At 36.3% G+C, this 16,206-nt stretch overlaps 1 protein-coding gene across 2 annotated transcripts in view; it reads right to left on the bottom strand.

The window, feature by feature from the left end:
• Positions 1-16,206, bottom strand: part of Xrn2 (5'-3' exoribonuclease 2) — an 85,385-nt gene that overhangs the window by 31,123 nt on the left and 38,056 nt on the right. For both annotated transcript variants that reach the window (XM_052722859.1, XM_052722861.1), the window contains 8 exons: positions 15,410-15,545; positions 10,914-11,021; positions 10,733-10,822; positions 10,054-10,126; positions 5,365-5,448; positions 2,803-2,900; positions 2,109-2,188; positions 308-364 (listed from right to left, as the gene is read on the bottom strand). In XM_052722859.1, the coding sequence (XP_052578819.1) occupies positions 308-364; positions 2,109-2,188; positions 2,803-2,900; positions 5,365-5,448; positions 10,054-10,126; positions 10,733-10,822; positions 10,914-11,021; positions 15,410-15,545 (726 nt within the window). The remainder of the gene's footprint in view (positions 1-307; positions 365-2,108; positions 2,189-2,802; positions 2,901-5,364; positions 5,449-10,053; positions 10,127-10,732; positions 10,823-10,913; positions 11,022-15,409; positions 15,546-16,206) is intronic.

Genomic DNA, 16,206 nt, shown 5'->3' with positions numbered 1-16,206 from the left:
TGCTTCTGTATAGCATGCTACCCACAAACCCCATTCTACCTCCCACTTTCCTAATCCTGGAAGAATCAGAGGTTGTCAGGGGAAACCAGAAAACAGATAAGCATGCTTGTTAAATCAGTAACCTTAACAATATACATAATTTAAAGTCAAGAGGCTCTGCTCTGAGGTCTGCAACACAAGGACTCTCAATCTCCAAGAACTGGTGAATTAACACTGCTATTTCCTTGTAAATTAGAGATCTGTTAAAATTCACTTGTAAATGTGAAGCTGTGCCCTGGGCAAAGGCTCTGAATTCTAGAAAACTTACCTGACTGCAGTGTTCTGTGTCAGGTCCCGTAACATAGGCACAGGGGAACATACTGTTCTAAAGGGAAACAGAAGAATCACTAGTGTGCATAAGGAAACTCTTTGAGCAAGTAAGACACGCTGTTTGTGAGGCTTTTGAAAAAATAAATCATTAAACTGCACTAACAAAAACAATATATAAGATGACTATTAAAAGTGAAAACAATTATGGATCAAGAGTTTATATTAACATCTTTAAAACAGAACAAGAGATACTCCCCCTTCCCCAATTAATCCTAAAGGTGCAGGAAGAGATTAACCAAAAAAAAAAAAAAAAAGTTTAATGGGAGCTGGTTAAGAGTGAACACCGCTCTTCTAAAGGACCTAAGTTCAGTTGCCAGCACCCATGTTAGAAGGCTCACAACCTCCTATAGTTCCAGCTCTAGGGGGCTCTGACACCCTTTTCTGGCTTCCACAAATATGTGCACTCACATGCGCATACCCACACAGACAAGAACTCACATGATTAAAAAGAAAATAAGTAATTTAGGAAAGGCCAAATAGTCATTAACCATAAGATATTTAATCTCACTAGTAACCAGAGAAACACAACTCGAAACCACAAGAGATCATTAAACAGATTAACAAAAAAGTGGTAACAATGTCTCAAGGGTCTGCATCAATCTCTCTCACAAACTACCACTCACTGGGATGATACTATACTGTAGCCACTTTGAAATATCCAACACACTCTAGTGATTAGTAAGTCCCCTCCGGAATATGTGCCCCAAGTAGCTGTCCAAACACTCTGGTCTCAGAACTGTTGTATATTCTTTAAAATTACAAAGTTGGGCTAGGGAAATGATTCAGTCAATAAAGTACTATACAAGCATGAAGACCAGAGCTCTACCCCAGCACCATGTAAAAAGCAGAGCATGGCAACCTGTCCTTGTAATACCAGGGCTGAGAAAGTAGAGACAGAAGGATCCCAAGTACTTGCTAGACAGCCAATGTAGTCAATATGCCAGCTCCAGGATCAGAGAGAGACCATGTCTCAAAAAAGAAAAGAAAAATAAAAAGGTAGAGAGTAAATAAATGAGGAAGGTATCCAATATAGCTGTCTAGTTTCTATACAAGTGAATATATGCACACACTTGTGTACACACACACACACACACACACACACACACACACAGATGGAGAGGGGGATCGCAAAGAACTTTTATGTTGTCTATAACTATTTGTCTATTAAAAAATTTAAAATACTAAATTAGCATAAATAACATTTCAATATAAAACAACTGTATTTTACAAAGCCCAACAAGAAGAAATAAGAATATTACTGTTATTTTTTTTAATTTAAAAATCTGGCTTATTGGGTTGGGGATTTAGCTCAGTGGTAGAGCACTTGCCTAGCAAGCGCAAGGTCCTGGGTTTGGTCCTCAGCTCAAAAAAAAAAAAAAAAAAAAAAAAAAAAACTGGCTTATTTATTTCAGTTGTCTTTTCTGCTTCTTATCCCACATCTTGCCTCTGAAAACTCCAATGTGTGTTCAAGAGACAGAATGGAAAAAGCAAGTGACATTGGAATAGTAGTAGCATATGGCAAAAGTTGTGACTGTGCAGGCGCCTTAGTTCCTTCTGGGTTCTAAGAAACCCCCACAGAAGGCAGCAAAGTTACTAAATGCTGCAGATGGGCTTGGAATCCATGTCTTTATTTTAGTCCAGCAGAATTTTGTTTTAAGTATAATTTTCACATTGGACAAAAAGGAAAACCTAAGTAAGCTTCCTTCTAGTTGTCTCAATGATACATAGCGGGTACTTACTGATCTGGAAGAATGGCTTCTTCATCCAAAGAAAACTTGCCTTGAATCCCATGACACAATTCAGGTGGCACATCTATTGGCTGTGAAAAAATGCATTCCTATATTTAATGAATGAATGGTACACGAGGATGCATCCGAGACTTGTGTACCTTCTCTTAAGAGGATATAAGTTCAGAGGACTGATACTCAGGGCCAAAGGTGAAGGTGCAAACAAATCAAGGATCTATCTATCACCAGGTGAGCTGATAAACAGATTACGCATTTGCTTCATGCTGAACATCATTTAGTCATACAAGGAAAGGACATTTGGTAATGCCCATGACAAGGATGAACTTTCAATATGCCAAGTGAAATGAGGCAGAAAATGAGGATTCCAGTTATATGAGGTACCAAGAATAAACAGACTCATAGAGATAGGTAAATACAAGACTCTGGGGGATCACAGAATGGGGAGGTGTTGTTTAATACTGTCTAAGGGGCACAGAATTTCTGAATCGGTAAACAGTAAAGTTCTACAGATGGACAGTGATGCTAGTTGTACATACCATAAATACATTCAGTGTCACAAAATTTTATACTTCAAAAAGTTAAGGGTAAATTAAATGCTACACACACACACACACACACACACACACACACACACACACACACACACACACACGTTCCTAATTATTAAACAAACTGTATACTGTACCTCTGTGGAACCTGTCTGATACAGCTCTAAAATGAAGTCACGTAATGGGTGAAGTTTCCCCACAAACAAAACATCACCTCCAAGACTATTTCTCCTGTCTAAATAAAAGAGTAAGACCACAGTCAAGCAATTACATCTCATAAGACCTATTTTTATAAAGCTACAACAAAGGAAAGCACCTACATCCTAAAAATAATCCAGGCACAATGTTTATGAAAAATAATTTATAAGTGATAAACTTAAATGTGTGATGTGTGGCTCTTATAATATCTGAAATGAGTTTTCAAATGAGTAGCTCTAAGAAAGAGGTTATTACTGAGACATACTTGGATATATTGCAAGATAAAGGGCAAGACTGTCTGTTATAAAGCACCCGATTTCTTGTAAATACAAACAACCACATCATGACAAAGATTTGTCAGTTTCTTAGACTTGTTACATTGACACTAACTGAAATTTTCAAAACTGAATTCATCTTTACATTTCCCAATTTAAATACTCTATATTAATTATAAAATGCTACATTTTATGCAGAGTAACATTTCAAGTTAGCCCTCTAGGAGTAAATGCTTATTTTATCCAACTCTTTCAAGAAAAGTTAATCCTTTGATGATAATAGGAAGAAGGCAGATGGAGAAAATGAGTAATGCCTTCCTAAGAGGCAAGAGTATTTTTGTGTGTGCATGTCATTAAGAATCAAAAAAGTCAAAGGGTATTCTTTCTTTTTCTTTTTTAATTAACCTAGGAATGTTTATTTCCTTCTTAGTGTCTTCAAGGACCCAGTCATTGTTCAATGGTGTGGTGTTTAATCTCCACAGGTTTGTGAATGTTCTAGGGTTTTTCTTACTGCTGATTTATAGTCTTATTCAAGCAAGATCAGACAGAATACAAGCAGTTATTTCCATTTCCTTGTATTTGTTAAGACTTGGTTTGTGTCCTATACATGGTCTGTTTCAGAGGTAGTTCTACCGTCTGCTAAGAAATATGTATATTCTGCAGTTAGGATGAAATGAATGTCCTATAAATGTCTGCTCAGTACATTTGACCTAGGATGTCATTTAATTTCAGATATTTTTGTCAGGATTACCTGTCAGTTTCTGGGGTTAATTCGTGACATTATCTCTAGCAGTACTTGTTTTATCAAACTGAATACACTTGTATTCGGGGTTTAGAATATTAACATTCTCTTGATGATTGTTCTTTAATCAGTATGAAGTGACCATCTTCATCTGTTTTCACTAGTTTGGGCTTGAAATACATACTGTCAGACACAATACCTCCTTGTTTCCTAGGTCCACTTGCTTGAAATAACTCAAGGGACATACATATATATTCTTGAAGTGTACTTTTTTTTTGAGGGTCTCATAATGTAGCCCAAGCTGAACATAAACTTTCAGCAATCCTCCTGCCTTACCTCCTTCAGTACTAGGATAATAGGATTGTGCCACCAAGCCCAGTTGAGCAGTCATTTTTTAATAAATTTAGTAAATACTTTTGAATTAAAAATTGCAATAATTATCCAGAGGGCCTAGTCCAGTACCATGGGGGCTCCTCAGCTATTGGTCCACAGTTCATGTGTTTCCACTAGTTTGGCTAGTTGTCTCTGTACTTTATCCAATCATGGTCTCGATATCTCTTGCTCATAGAATCCCTCCTCTCTCTCATCGATTGGACTCCTGGAGCTCCGCCTGGGACTTGGCCGTGGATCTCTGCATCTGCTTCCATCAGTCACTGGATGAGGGTTCTATCATGACAGATCGGCCATCCGATCACCAGAGTAGGTCAGCTCAGATACCCTCTTGACCATTGCTAGTAGTCTATAGTGGAGTCATCTTTGTGGATTCCTGGGGACCTTTCTAGCACTCTGCTTCTTCCTATTCCCATAATGTCTTCATTTATCATGGTATCTCTTTCCTTGTTCTCCCACTCTGTTCCTGATCCAGCTAGGACCTCCCGCTTCCCTAAGCTCTCTTTCCCCCGACCCTTGCCCTCCATTAACCCCCCTCACCCCCAGTTTGCTCCTGCAGGCCCTCTGGATAAGTGAGACAGTTGTTTAGCTTGAACTGTTTAAGGGGCCCCCAGGCAGTAAGACCAGGACCTGTCCTTAGTGCATGAACCAGCTTTTTGGAACCTGGTGCCTATGCTGAGATACTTTGCACAGCCTTGGTGCAGGGTGGAGGGGCTTGGACCTGCCTTGACTGAATGTACCAGGCTCTGCTGACTCCCCAGGGGAGACCTTGCCTTGGAGGAGGTGGGAGTGGGAGGTGAGTTGGGGTTGGGGGGGAAGACTAGGGGATGGAGGAAGGAGGACAGGGGAATCGGTGGTTGATATGCAAAATGAATAGAAAATCTCTTAATTAAAAAAATTATAATAATTTAGTACTCAATTTACAGATAATAGATTAAGAAGCAAAGTTAATGTCTGTTGAAAGAAGTAAAACAATAACTTATTCCTTCCATATGAGAAATTTGACAAATGAAAAAAAAGTGTAATTTTATACAGAAATGTAAAGTCTATGTTGCACAAACTCAACATTGACCAAGTGGCAGTGTGACTCTTACTCTCTTCTGGAGTGAGGTCTGGGTACACCTCTTCCAGGGCGGCTCGCAGCCTTCGCTCATCCACAAATGGCAACAGAGCAACACCTGTGGAAACCAACAACCACCTGCTGTTAGAATCACCTGAGTTCAGATTTTCATTGGTTCAAATGAACACTCTAGTAAAATATCTCTGTTGACACAAAGACATTTGGAACTGAACTTTATTTTGTCATGTAGCCAAAACTCAGATGCAAATACTTTCATATGAGGTAGTAATGACCAAGAATGTCTCCGTATTTTTCATACTTCCAATGTTGTCACCTTACTAAAGTCCTCAGGCCAACAGCAACTCATCTTGCTAGAGCTTGAGCTTGTCCTTTTGTCCTTCCCGATTCTTTATAAAAATGAAGTCATTTACCCATCATACTCAAAGTTCTATTTCTGGACTACATGAAAAGTTTCTTCAACTTCCAAGCTTCCACAGCACTCTGCTTATATTTTAATCTGACTAATTTGTATGCAAACATTCTTTAGAGCCTTGCCTAACTAACTTTCTAGTGGGAAATAGAACAGACTATGCATGTGGGGGCTGAAAATTCAGAGTGTGCTGAATTAAAGGCATTGTTTTATTTGAGCCTACGGTTATCATTTTTAGGGAAGCTTATCCTTAATACAGGACCTATTATAATACTAAAAAAAGTTACTGAAGCATATCTATGTTTTGTTAGAATACAGCAAAAATAGTATTTTGGCCAAATAAAACTTAAAGATAAATAGCAACAACAAATAGAACTAAACAATTCTAAAACAACCACTCCAAACCACTGTATTTGAAAATTTTAAGAAAGGAAAAGGCTTCCAAAGTAGACATTACTAACTTAGTTACTATTATTTTCTCAGTAAGGAAGCATTTGATTTTACTACCACGTAAGAATCTAAGTTAAAAACAAACTAAGTTCTGGTATAAATTTTGCAGTGCCTAAAAGAAGTGATCTCAAAATTTTCAGCACCTATTATCTAGGAAAGCCCAATTTGATTACTGGGAAACACAGGGAAATAAAGAAGTTGTCCAAAATCTGTTCAGTCATACACTTGGGAGAAATATACCAACAAATACCCAAATCATTATTTAGCTTTTATTTTCTATCCATTTGACTTAGGATTTAAGAAAAGCTCTATAAGACTTTCTTTCCTATAATAAAACTTTCCTACAGTATTAATTCCAGAAGCTGCATCCAATCAGCAAACAACTTGCAGTGACACTGGCAGTGATAAAATCACCAAGGAACAAACAAATCACCTTTGTTGCCTAGAACAGAAAGAAATGGCTAACAGCAGTGTGCTGGTGATAAAAGCGAGAAGAGCAGATAGCTCATCTCTGGACGCTCTAGTCCACACACTGCCTCTTCTGATCCTCACATCTACCCTGATACAGTCTCGGGTTCTGTTCAGATAGTCACTTCAATAGAGCTCCTCTAGAGCCAGACTCCCTAGGTGTCCAGATCTTGGTTTCACTACCATAAAATTTTGAACAAATTACCTAAGTTATCTGTTCACATATATAAAACAATCAAAATTATTACATATATAACAAATTTTATAAAATCATAATATAGTTACATTACATATGATGTGTTCAAAGTACACACACTCAAAAAAAAGTTTTTTTAAAAAAGTATCCAACTACATTTCTCTTTTAAGGTATAATCAACCCGGGCAAGAACTTTACCAAGTAATATACTGACATTGCCTCCAATAAGTTTTAAAAGTGTGTTTAAAACGACTTTTTTTTCCTTTTTTTGGTTTTTCAAAACAGGTTTTCTGTGTGCAACAGCTCTAGAGATCCGCCAGCCTCTGCCTCCTGAGTGCTGGGATTAAGAGCATACACCACCATCACCCAGCTTAAAATATATTTCTTAATAGTACTAAATTTCACATCAATTTTTTTTTTACTATGGATGGCATCTAAGTGAAAATATTAATGTAAGTAATGATATATAAAATACAAAGAAATAATTAAAAAAAAACAACCCTGATATTTAAACCATCCTAAAACATAAAACTTTCCAAGAGACCTCCTGATGGTTAATCTTCACTTTCAATTTGACTGGATTTGGAACCACCTAGGAGACACAACTTTAAGTATATTTGTATAGGTGTTTACACAGAAGTTTAAATGAGAATGGAAGAACTTTTCTGAATGTGGGCAGCTCAATCTTAATAGCTGGAGTTCCCAATAACAAAAAGGAAGCCAGCTGAGCACTCTTTATGCTTTCTGACTTGAGTTCAGTAACTAGATACTTCATGTTTCCCACTGCCATGCGTTCCCTATGTGTTAGACTAGGTCCCTCAAGTCATGAACCAAAATAAACCCTTCCTTTCTTGGGTTGCTTTTGTCAAGTATTTTGTCACAGTAATAATAATTAATATAGACTCAAAATATTCTAGAAAAATCCTGAGCAAGAATAAAATGGGAAAATATAATTTCTGACTTCATAAAACATGTAAGTCATTAAAACAGTACAGTACCAGCATAAAAACAGATATAAAGACCAATGGACTAGATTAATAGCCTCAAAATTAGCCAAATGATTTGCAACAAAGAATACCAAGACCAGCCAACAGGAAAAAGTCTTTGTAACAACTGAAGCATTAAAAAAGTCAATATCCACATATGAATGAATGAGATTAGATCCTTATCTTACACTATATAAAAGTATTAAGTCAAAATAAGACTCTGAAGATTGAAATAAAATAACTAAAATTGTAAAAATTTTAAAAGAAAAGCTGGGCGGTGGTGGCTCACACCTTTAATCCCAGCACTCGGGAGGCAGAGGCAGGTGGATCTTTGTGAGTACGAGGCCAGCCTGGTCTACAGAGTGAGTTCCAAGAAAGGCGCAAAGCTACACAGAGAAACCCTGTCTCAAAAAACTAAAACAAAACAAAACAAAATTTTAAAAGAAAACAGGCAGATTCATGATACTGGACTTGGCAAATGATTTCCTGAATATGACATCAAAGACAAGCAAAATAAATAAAGTAGACCACCAAAATTTAAATGTTTCTGACATTAATGGACATTATAACAAAATGAAAAGATAACCCACAGAATTGGAGAAAATATATTTTAAAAAAATCACATCAAATAGTATTAATGTTTCATGCTATAAAAAAACTTTAATGCAACAACTAAAACTCAATCCAACTTAATGGATTTGAAGATATTTCTTTAAGGATATAAATGCTCAAGAGGCATATGAAAACATGCTCACTATTACTATCATCAGGAAAATGTAAATAAAAGGTATTGTGAGTTACCACTTCATAGTGATTAAGGGCAGCTCTTTAAAAAAAAAAAAAAATCCAAGGGAAAAATATTGGCAAGGATGTGAGGAAATTCCAAACTGTTGAGCATTATTTTATCTTCACCCTGGAAGACTATGTTGAGAAGATTCTTTGTCATTGATACAAATACTGTAACTATAATAACATAAGTTGGCAAGTAATCTATATGTTTATATATTTAAGTTTTTATTTAATAAACCTAAGCAAGGACTGAATTATGTATTTAATAAACACAAATATATTTACCTACTAATTTTATTACCCCTCTATTTTCTTATGCCTCTTCTCCTTAATTAAAACATCCTCCACAAAGTTCCCTCAAAAACCTCCTGAGAGTCTAATCCATTTGTATGTGACAAAGACATTTTATATAGTCCCAATTTGTAGGATGGATTTTCCATTATCCTTAAAGTAATATAAAATTATCACTACTACTGAAACCAACCACCTCCACCTCCCCCCCACCAACCAATTTCTTAGAATTTCCAAGGACAGCATTGGGCTGGGGGGAGTGAGTGTTGGGAGGCTGATGTGGATCAAAGCCACTTGTACATGCCAAGCAAATGATCTACCACTGGGCTATGTCCCAGCCCTTCGATCTGTAATTGCTTCATATGTCCCTCTGTCTCACAATTATGAGCTTAGGATCCTAAAAAAGTGTACAGCACAAGAAAATGTCACTATTTGCTGAAAGGAATCTTTGGTGAAGGAGTTTTTTATTGTGTTTTATATTCAATAATCAGCATGTGTTGAGTAGTGAATAACATCTTAAATTTAGTATGACTCTTAAAAATTGCCTTTCCTACAAAATATATTTACACAAGGAATTTAAAAACAGACAAAATAAATGAGTGTCAAGTGTTGAGTTTCTAGGAAATTTTTACAAGTTACCACAGTATAACCCCAAATGGGCATGACTATTTCTTTCTCAGCAGCTTCACAAGGTGACAATGGACTGCTAACTAAACAAAAAAGCCACAAAGGACATTAAACCAGCAATTTTAACCTATATCAACAAGTTACTATTTACCATAATATTATTAAAATTACTATCAACCATTGACAATCATAGATTGAATAGATACATCCACTAAACATGTAGTTATGAAAATAAGTATGGTTTCCAGAATTCTTCATTAAAATTCTTTATTAAAAAATAATAAATAAGTAACTTTATTAATAAAATTCTTTATTAAGACCTGTAAACATGCCAGGCAGTGATGGCACACGCCTTTTGACGCCAGCCTAGTCTACAGAGCTAGTTCCATGACAGCCAGGGCTACATGGAGAAATCCTGTCTCAAAAAACAAAACAAAACAATAACAACAAAAGTAAACAAAAACGAATGAATATCTAGATTTTTACCTTGCCATGCATATTTCTTCCCATTCAAATCAATAGCAAAATCTTCTGGATAGAAGTCAATTATACTAGAATCCTGTCAGGGAGAAAGTAAAAGACTCAAAAACAAAAGCCACATGCCTTGTCACAAAAAAAACATAATAGGACTCTTGTTCAATTCATCAATCTTTAATGAGAAATGAGGTGTATTTTCTCTAAATGCTAAGGTATGAGGTTACTAATACCAGGTATAGTGAAACAAAATCAACAACTTTATTTAAACAAACAAAAAGAGTTTTAGAACCAGGTAAAGTGAAACAAAATCAACAACTTTATTTAAACAAACAAAAAGTTTTAGAACTGATAATTACGGGCTACATGCATGCAGTGAAGGGTTTAGTTACTCAACATTTCCTACTTCGTGGCTGGGTCTCACTTTTTAACTAGCACCAAAAAACAAGCCTAGGGGTAATTTTGGTAAGTCAGATAGAAAGTCTGAGGTCATTATATAGGGATGAAACAAACAGAAATAGTTATGCAGGGCACAGTGACTCACAACTTTAATTCTGGTACTGGGAAGTCAGAGTTGGATCTCTGTGAGTTCAAGGCTAGCCTGGTCTACAGAGGGAATTCCAGGGCTACAAAGTAAGTTCCCTGTCACAAAAAGTTACGTTTCAACACATTTGAAAACACTAAGACTTACAGGGTCACTCATGAGCTTCCGCCATGATGGCGGTAGAAAGTTACCACTTGCAGCTGGAAAGACCCCCATGAGTTGTTCCAGTGGTTTAAACTGCAAGAGAGGGAAAAGTTAAGGTTAAAGACTCCAAACTTTGATTCAATTCAAATTCCTATTTTTTTTTTTCCATCAACTTGAAGCTTACCGGTTTTGTGCCCTTTTCAAATTCAGAAGACATGTCTGCAATACCTTCAAAGTCTGAGGCAAATGGTGCATAATGGAATGGATAATACCACTTCCAGGAAGCACAGCCCTAAAATCATTAATGACAAATAAAAGTAAAATATTCTTAATGATGAATGTGGTAAAAAATTAGATTATGACTATTAGTCTATGATATCCTATTTGTAAAATAAAACTTCTGGTATATACTCCACTCATTCATTTTTCTGAGTTCAAAATATTGTCTGCTTCATATCAGTGGTTCCTTTACCTAAAAGATATGGTGAAACTTCTTAATAATCAATAGTTAACATCAAACTTTATATTCACAAACACAAATGGGCTATGTTGTAGAGTATTATTTTAAGGTGTGCTATTTTTGTTTATGTTGCATTCGTTTAACTCTGTGAAGCTGTGATACTTTGCTTGACTAAAACACCTGATGGTCTAATAAAGAACAGAACAGCCAATAGCAAGGCAGGAGAAAGGATAGGTGGGGCTGGCAGGCAGAGAGAATATATAGAAAGAGAAATCTGTGAGAAGAAGAAGAATATCCAGAGAAGGAGGAGTCGCACAGGGGCCAGCCACCCAGCTACACAGCAAGCCACGGAGAAATAGTAAGATTTATAGAAGTAAAAGAACAGGAAAGGCCCAGAGGTAAAAGGTAAATGGGATAATTTGTTAAGGAAAGCTGACTAGAAACAAGCCAAGCTAAGGCCAGGCATTTATGAGTAAGAATATATCTCCCTGTGATCTGTTTGGGAGCTGGGCGGCAGGGCCCCCCAAAAGAGTACAAAACAACCAATAACGTGGGGGTGGGGCTTGAATTTCCACAGTGCCTAAGAAAGCTTAAAAAAAAAAAAAAAGATACAGCTCCTTTAAGAGTTTCTACCTGCTAGCAAGCCTTTGAGTAGCCAGTAAGTTAAGCAGGAACAAAAAACTAAGTAAAAACGCCTGCTACAGTGCAAGCATCAGCATTCTAGAGCTCTAGGAGGGTTTAATACAGCTCTTGGTCACAAACCTCCAACCGGACCAAATGTGTGTAGGCTTAAGAAAGAAAGAAAAGGGGTATGGACAGTCATAGAAAGAAAGAAATAGTTTAAAAATAATAAAGTCTTTAAACAGAGAAGTAAAATAATAAAAAAGAAAAAGCTACGTAGAGATGGGAAATACATAGGGAGTCTAGATCCTGTATGTTATTGTGTTGATTTTGAATATTTTGAATGTTGTTGAACAAAGACAGCTGGTGGCAGACATAGGCTTGTGAACAAGACTGCAAAACTGAACCAACCTAGATACTTTAGGGTTATCTTAACTTTGAAAAAAAAAATCAAAAAATATATTTGTCAAATGGAAATCAAAAATGCTTTGGAGTTTTGTTTCCAGAGGAGATGTGAGGCTGTGGATTCCTTCAGGGATAATATGGATCGGGTGTGATCAAGGGAGACCTCCCAAACCTTGACAGATGATATCTATAAGCAAAGATTACTGCAGGTCTTCCCAGGACTTAGGTTATTATCTACAATTTTCTCTGGGACTCTAAAGATACTTCACCTACAGAAAGAGAATACTATGCCCACATTCCCAAGAAATAGGGTGGGTGGTTTTTGGTTATTTGGTGGGTTATGGATGTTTGTTATCATTTGGGGGAATATAGAATATTGATAGAAATTTAAAGTTATTTTTGTTACACTGTATATGTTTCTAATCTTGTTTAAAGAATTTTTGTATATCGATAAAATTTTAAGGTAATTTTTGTTACAACATATTGTATGTATGTTTCTATTCTTGTTTAAGGTATTGTACCTAGCAGTTCATTTAAAAGTGTAAGGTAGGCAGAGCCAGGAGGATCTCTGTGAGTTCGAGGCCAGCCTGGGCTACCAAGTAAGTTCCAGGAAAGGCACAAAGCTACACAGGGAAACCCTGTCTTGAAAAACCAAAAAAAAAAAAAAAAAAAAAAAAGTGTAAGGTAAAGTTCTATCTTTTGAAAGCTATTATAAACTATATAGTATAATCAGGAATATAGGTTAGCAGTTAGTCATTTATAACAATCAAATTTGTAGATATGTTAGGTATGCTTTCCAGATCATATAGAGATATATTTTAAATAGATAGTTTTCAAGCCTTTCAAAGACCTACAGAATATGGCATTTAAAATGTTTCGTTAACTTAAGATTTTTCATGACAACGAGACACATCTGCTCCTGGCAGCATAATGTACTTCAGAGAAGATGATGGGCACTGAAGAAACTCCTTATCGAGTTTGCTTTCACTGTGGCAAGATTAGCCACTGGGCAAAGAAACTGCTCTTGCCTTTGACAATGCTGCACTTGCTGACAATGAGCTGTGTGGACTGGACATGCAGGACACACAGGAAAAAGACTGCTGAACTTTACCAAAACAAGGCAGGATAGTCTTTCAAAATTCCTACTTCACAGAAGAGTCTGTCAGATATTCTGCAGGACACAGAGTAAAGTGACTGGTGAACTTTGCCAAAACAAGTTAGGACAGTCCTTCAAAATTCCTGCTTCACTGAGAAGTCTGCCAGATACTATGAGCCAGTAGGCTGAAGATGGATGCCCCAATGTTACAGAAGGAACTCTGGGTGATTGTTCAGGCAGTCAGATGTCTCCGTCATTGCTAGAGTTTTGGAAGTTGTTTGCAATGTACTTTTTGTTTACTCAAATAATATTATATCCTTCTGAGGGTCTTTGATGGAGTTGAAGACTAGATATTTATAGTTGCAGTTTTCCTTAGTTATGATAGAGAGAAAATTAGGTATAAAACTTTAGATTCATTAAGATAAGATAGATAATGGAGTATTTTCTTTTAATTTGCCAGACACAAAATCATTACATTGTGAATGTAATTTGTACTTGATAACTGTGGTTTTTGTTTTTGTTTTTGTTTTTGTTTTTTTTCGTTTTCTGAGACAAGGTTTCTCTGTGTAGACCAGGCTGGCCTCAAATTCACAGAGATCCGCCTGGCTCTGCCTCCCGAGTGCTGAGATTAATGGCGTGCACCACCATCGCCCGGCGATAATTGTTCTTATTGTGTTCATTCTTCTTATGTTAAAAGCTTTCATTTTTTTGTTTAGATGAAAAGGAGGAATGTTGCAGAATATTATTTTAAGGTGTGTTAATTTTGTTTATGCTCTGGAACATTTGTTTGATGATGCAAAGATGTGTTTAATTAAATAAAATTCACTTGCGGTCAGGAGGCTGAGTCAGCAACTAACTGACAGGAAGTGGTAGGGAGGAGCCAGGTGGAGAAGGTTTTTTAAGTAGGGGGCAAGGAGAAGCACAGGGGTTTTTTGGAGGACATGAGCAAGGACAGGACGTGAGCTACTTGCTATTCAGCCTCTCTGAAGAGCAGAATTCCACCTTAACCTTTGAATCTTGAATTCTTTAGAGGGACAGGGATTTAGTCAAATTTCCTTTGTAGCTTTGCAAGAGTCGGAGCCTGAGGCAACAGAATTCTCCCTGGATACAGTCCTTGAGGCCTAACTGCTGCTACAACAGTGGAGTTGTAGTTGCTGATTCAGACAAATGTGGCTTAAAAGGCAGCAACAATTAAACAAAAGGACAACAGGCTAAGATATTTATCCTTAAAATATATTTGACGACATTTCTTTCCAATCTCAAGCTTCTATCATCAAATAAAACCAATTCACAAAAGGTTCAATATTTTATTTTATGTAACATCATAATACTATATGACAGGTGTTATAATCAAATCCTTTCAAATTTCTAATAGTATGGTTTATACTGTATCCTTTTGTAGTTGTAAAGTTTCTCCAGTGTCCCACCCGGTCCTACAGCTGCTCGCACCCAAGTAAATATACAGAGGCTTATATTAATTATCAATTGTACGACCTATGGAAGGGTTTTTGTTGGCCAGCTATTATAACTTAATCCAGTTTTATTAATCTGTAAGTCACCACGTGGCCATGGCGTTACCAGTCTATTGGCAACTTGCTTTCCCTTGAGCGGTGGCTGGCGTCTCTTAAGACTCCGCCTTTCTCTTCCCCGTCTCTCTCCTTGGATTTCCTGCCTGTCTTGCCATAGGCCAAAGCAACTTATTTATTAACCAATGGGAATAACATTTATTTACAGCATACAGAAAGACATCTCACAACATTGTTTTTTTACTTAGTGACTATAAAATACTCAGTTATTTTTAAACTCTATTTAAACAAACAAACAACCAAAATACCAGTAAACTTTAATCATCTTAAAGACCAACTCACACTCTGATCCTAAAATCCTTTAACATAACAAAACCAAATTTTACTGATATAGTAATTCCTAAGGAACTTCCAAGTCTTTACAAATATTATTCATGGTAATTTTTAATAGAAAGTTTCAAATAACAAGTGTGGGTTTTATCTAAGGATATTCAACATTATGTACAATTATAGAAATTACCAGTTTTCTAAAATGATTTCGAAAAACTTAGGAGGAAAAATTCTTTTGGTACCTGGTAATAATATCGAAGAACCCAGCACAGTCCTTCAACATAGGACTGAACAACCTTACGTCGGAATTTCTCATCAGCTGCGTCTACATCAAATTTGTTCTTGTAGTATCGTTGCTTCCAACCTGCTTCCCATAACCTAAAAACCAGATGAAGTAAGTTTATACTGAATTAATACATCTGTGGCTAGATTGTCTACTGATTCCCAACATAAAACAATTTGTATTTAATGTCTAAGGGAAATTGAAAGAGCTGAACAGAAAAGTTAACAGAGATTCATTTAACTTTCTAAAATGATGAACTCCACTTTCAGCATTTATCCATGATAATTAAACATCAGGAACCCAAATATTGATTATGGTAAGGCCATTATAGAACTACATTTTTAAAAAAAGAGAGGATAACCATTTATTGAGTAAATATATTATACTTGTTTGTGCCAATCTTAATACTGCTTCCCATATCTTCATTAATTGAGTAGTAATTCTAAAACTATGTTGTAATATTAAAATATTGAAGACATTTTATATTCAAAGTTCATCACAATGCGTTAAACCATATGAAGAAAGTTAAGACATTTTTAAAATGGTATTTTAAAGGTTAAACAAAAAGGCATAAAATAATCTAGGAAGCATGTGGGCAGAGATTGTGTGCATTCCTGTTCTCTCTATCCTTGCTTGCCTCATCCTTCTTGCAACACAGAGTTCTGATGTCTTACTAGGAGACAGAGATTTATTTCTGCATCCCCTCCCCTCATATCCCTATTCTCCTCACTTATGTTCTGTTATAACCTAGAAGCA

The sequence above is a fragment of the Peromyscus californicus genome, unplaced genomic scaffold (assembly GCF_007827085.1).
Source record: "Peromyscus californicus insignis strain IS unplaced genomic scaffold, ASM782708v3 Scaffold_7__1_contigs__length_154581171, whole genome shotgun sequence".
Classification (NCBI taxonomy): Eukaryota; Metazoa; Chordata; class Mammalia; order Rodentia; family Cricetidae; genus Peromyscus; species Peromyscus californicus.
Note: the sequence above shows the minus strand (reverse complement) of the source record. Positions and strands in the feature narration are given on the sequence as shown.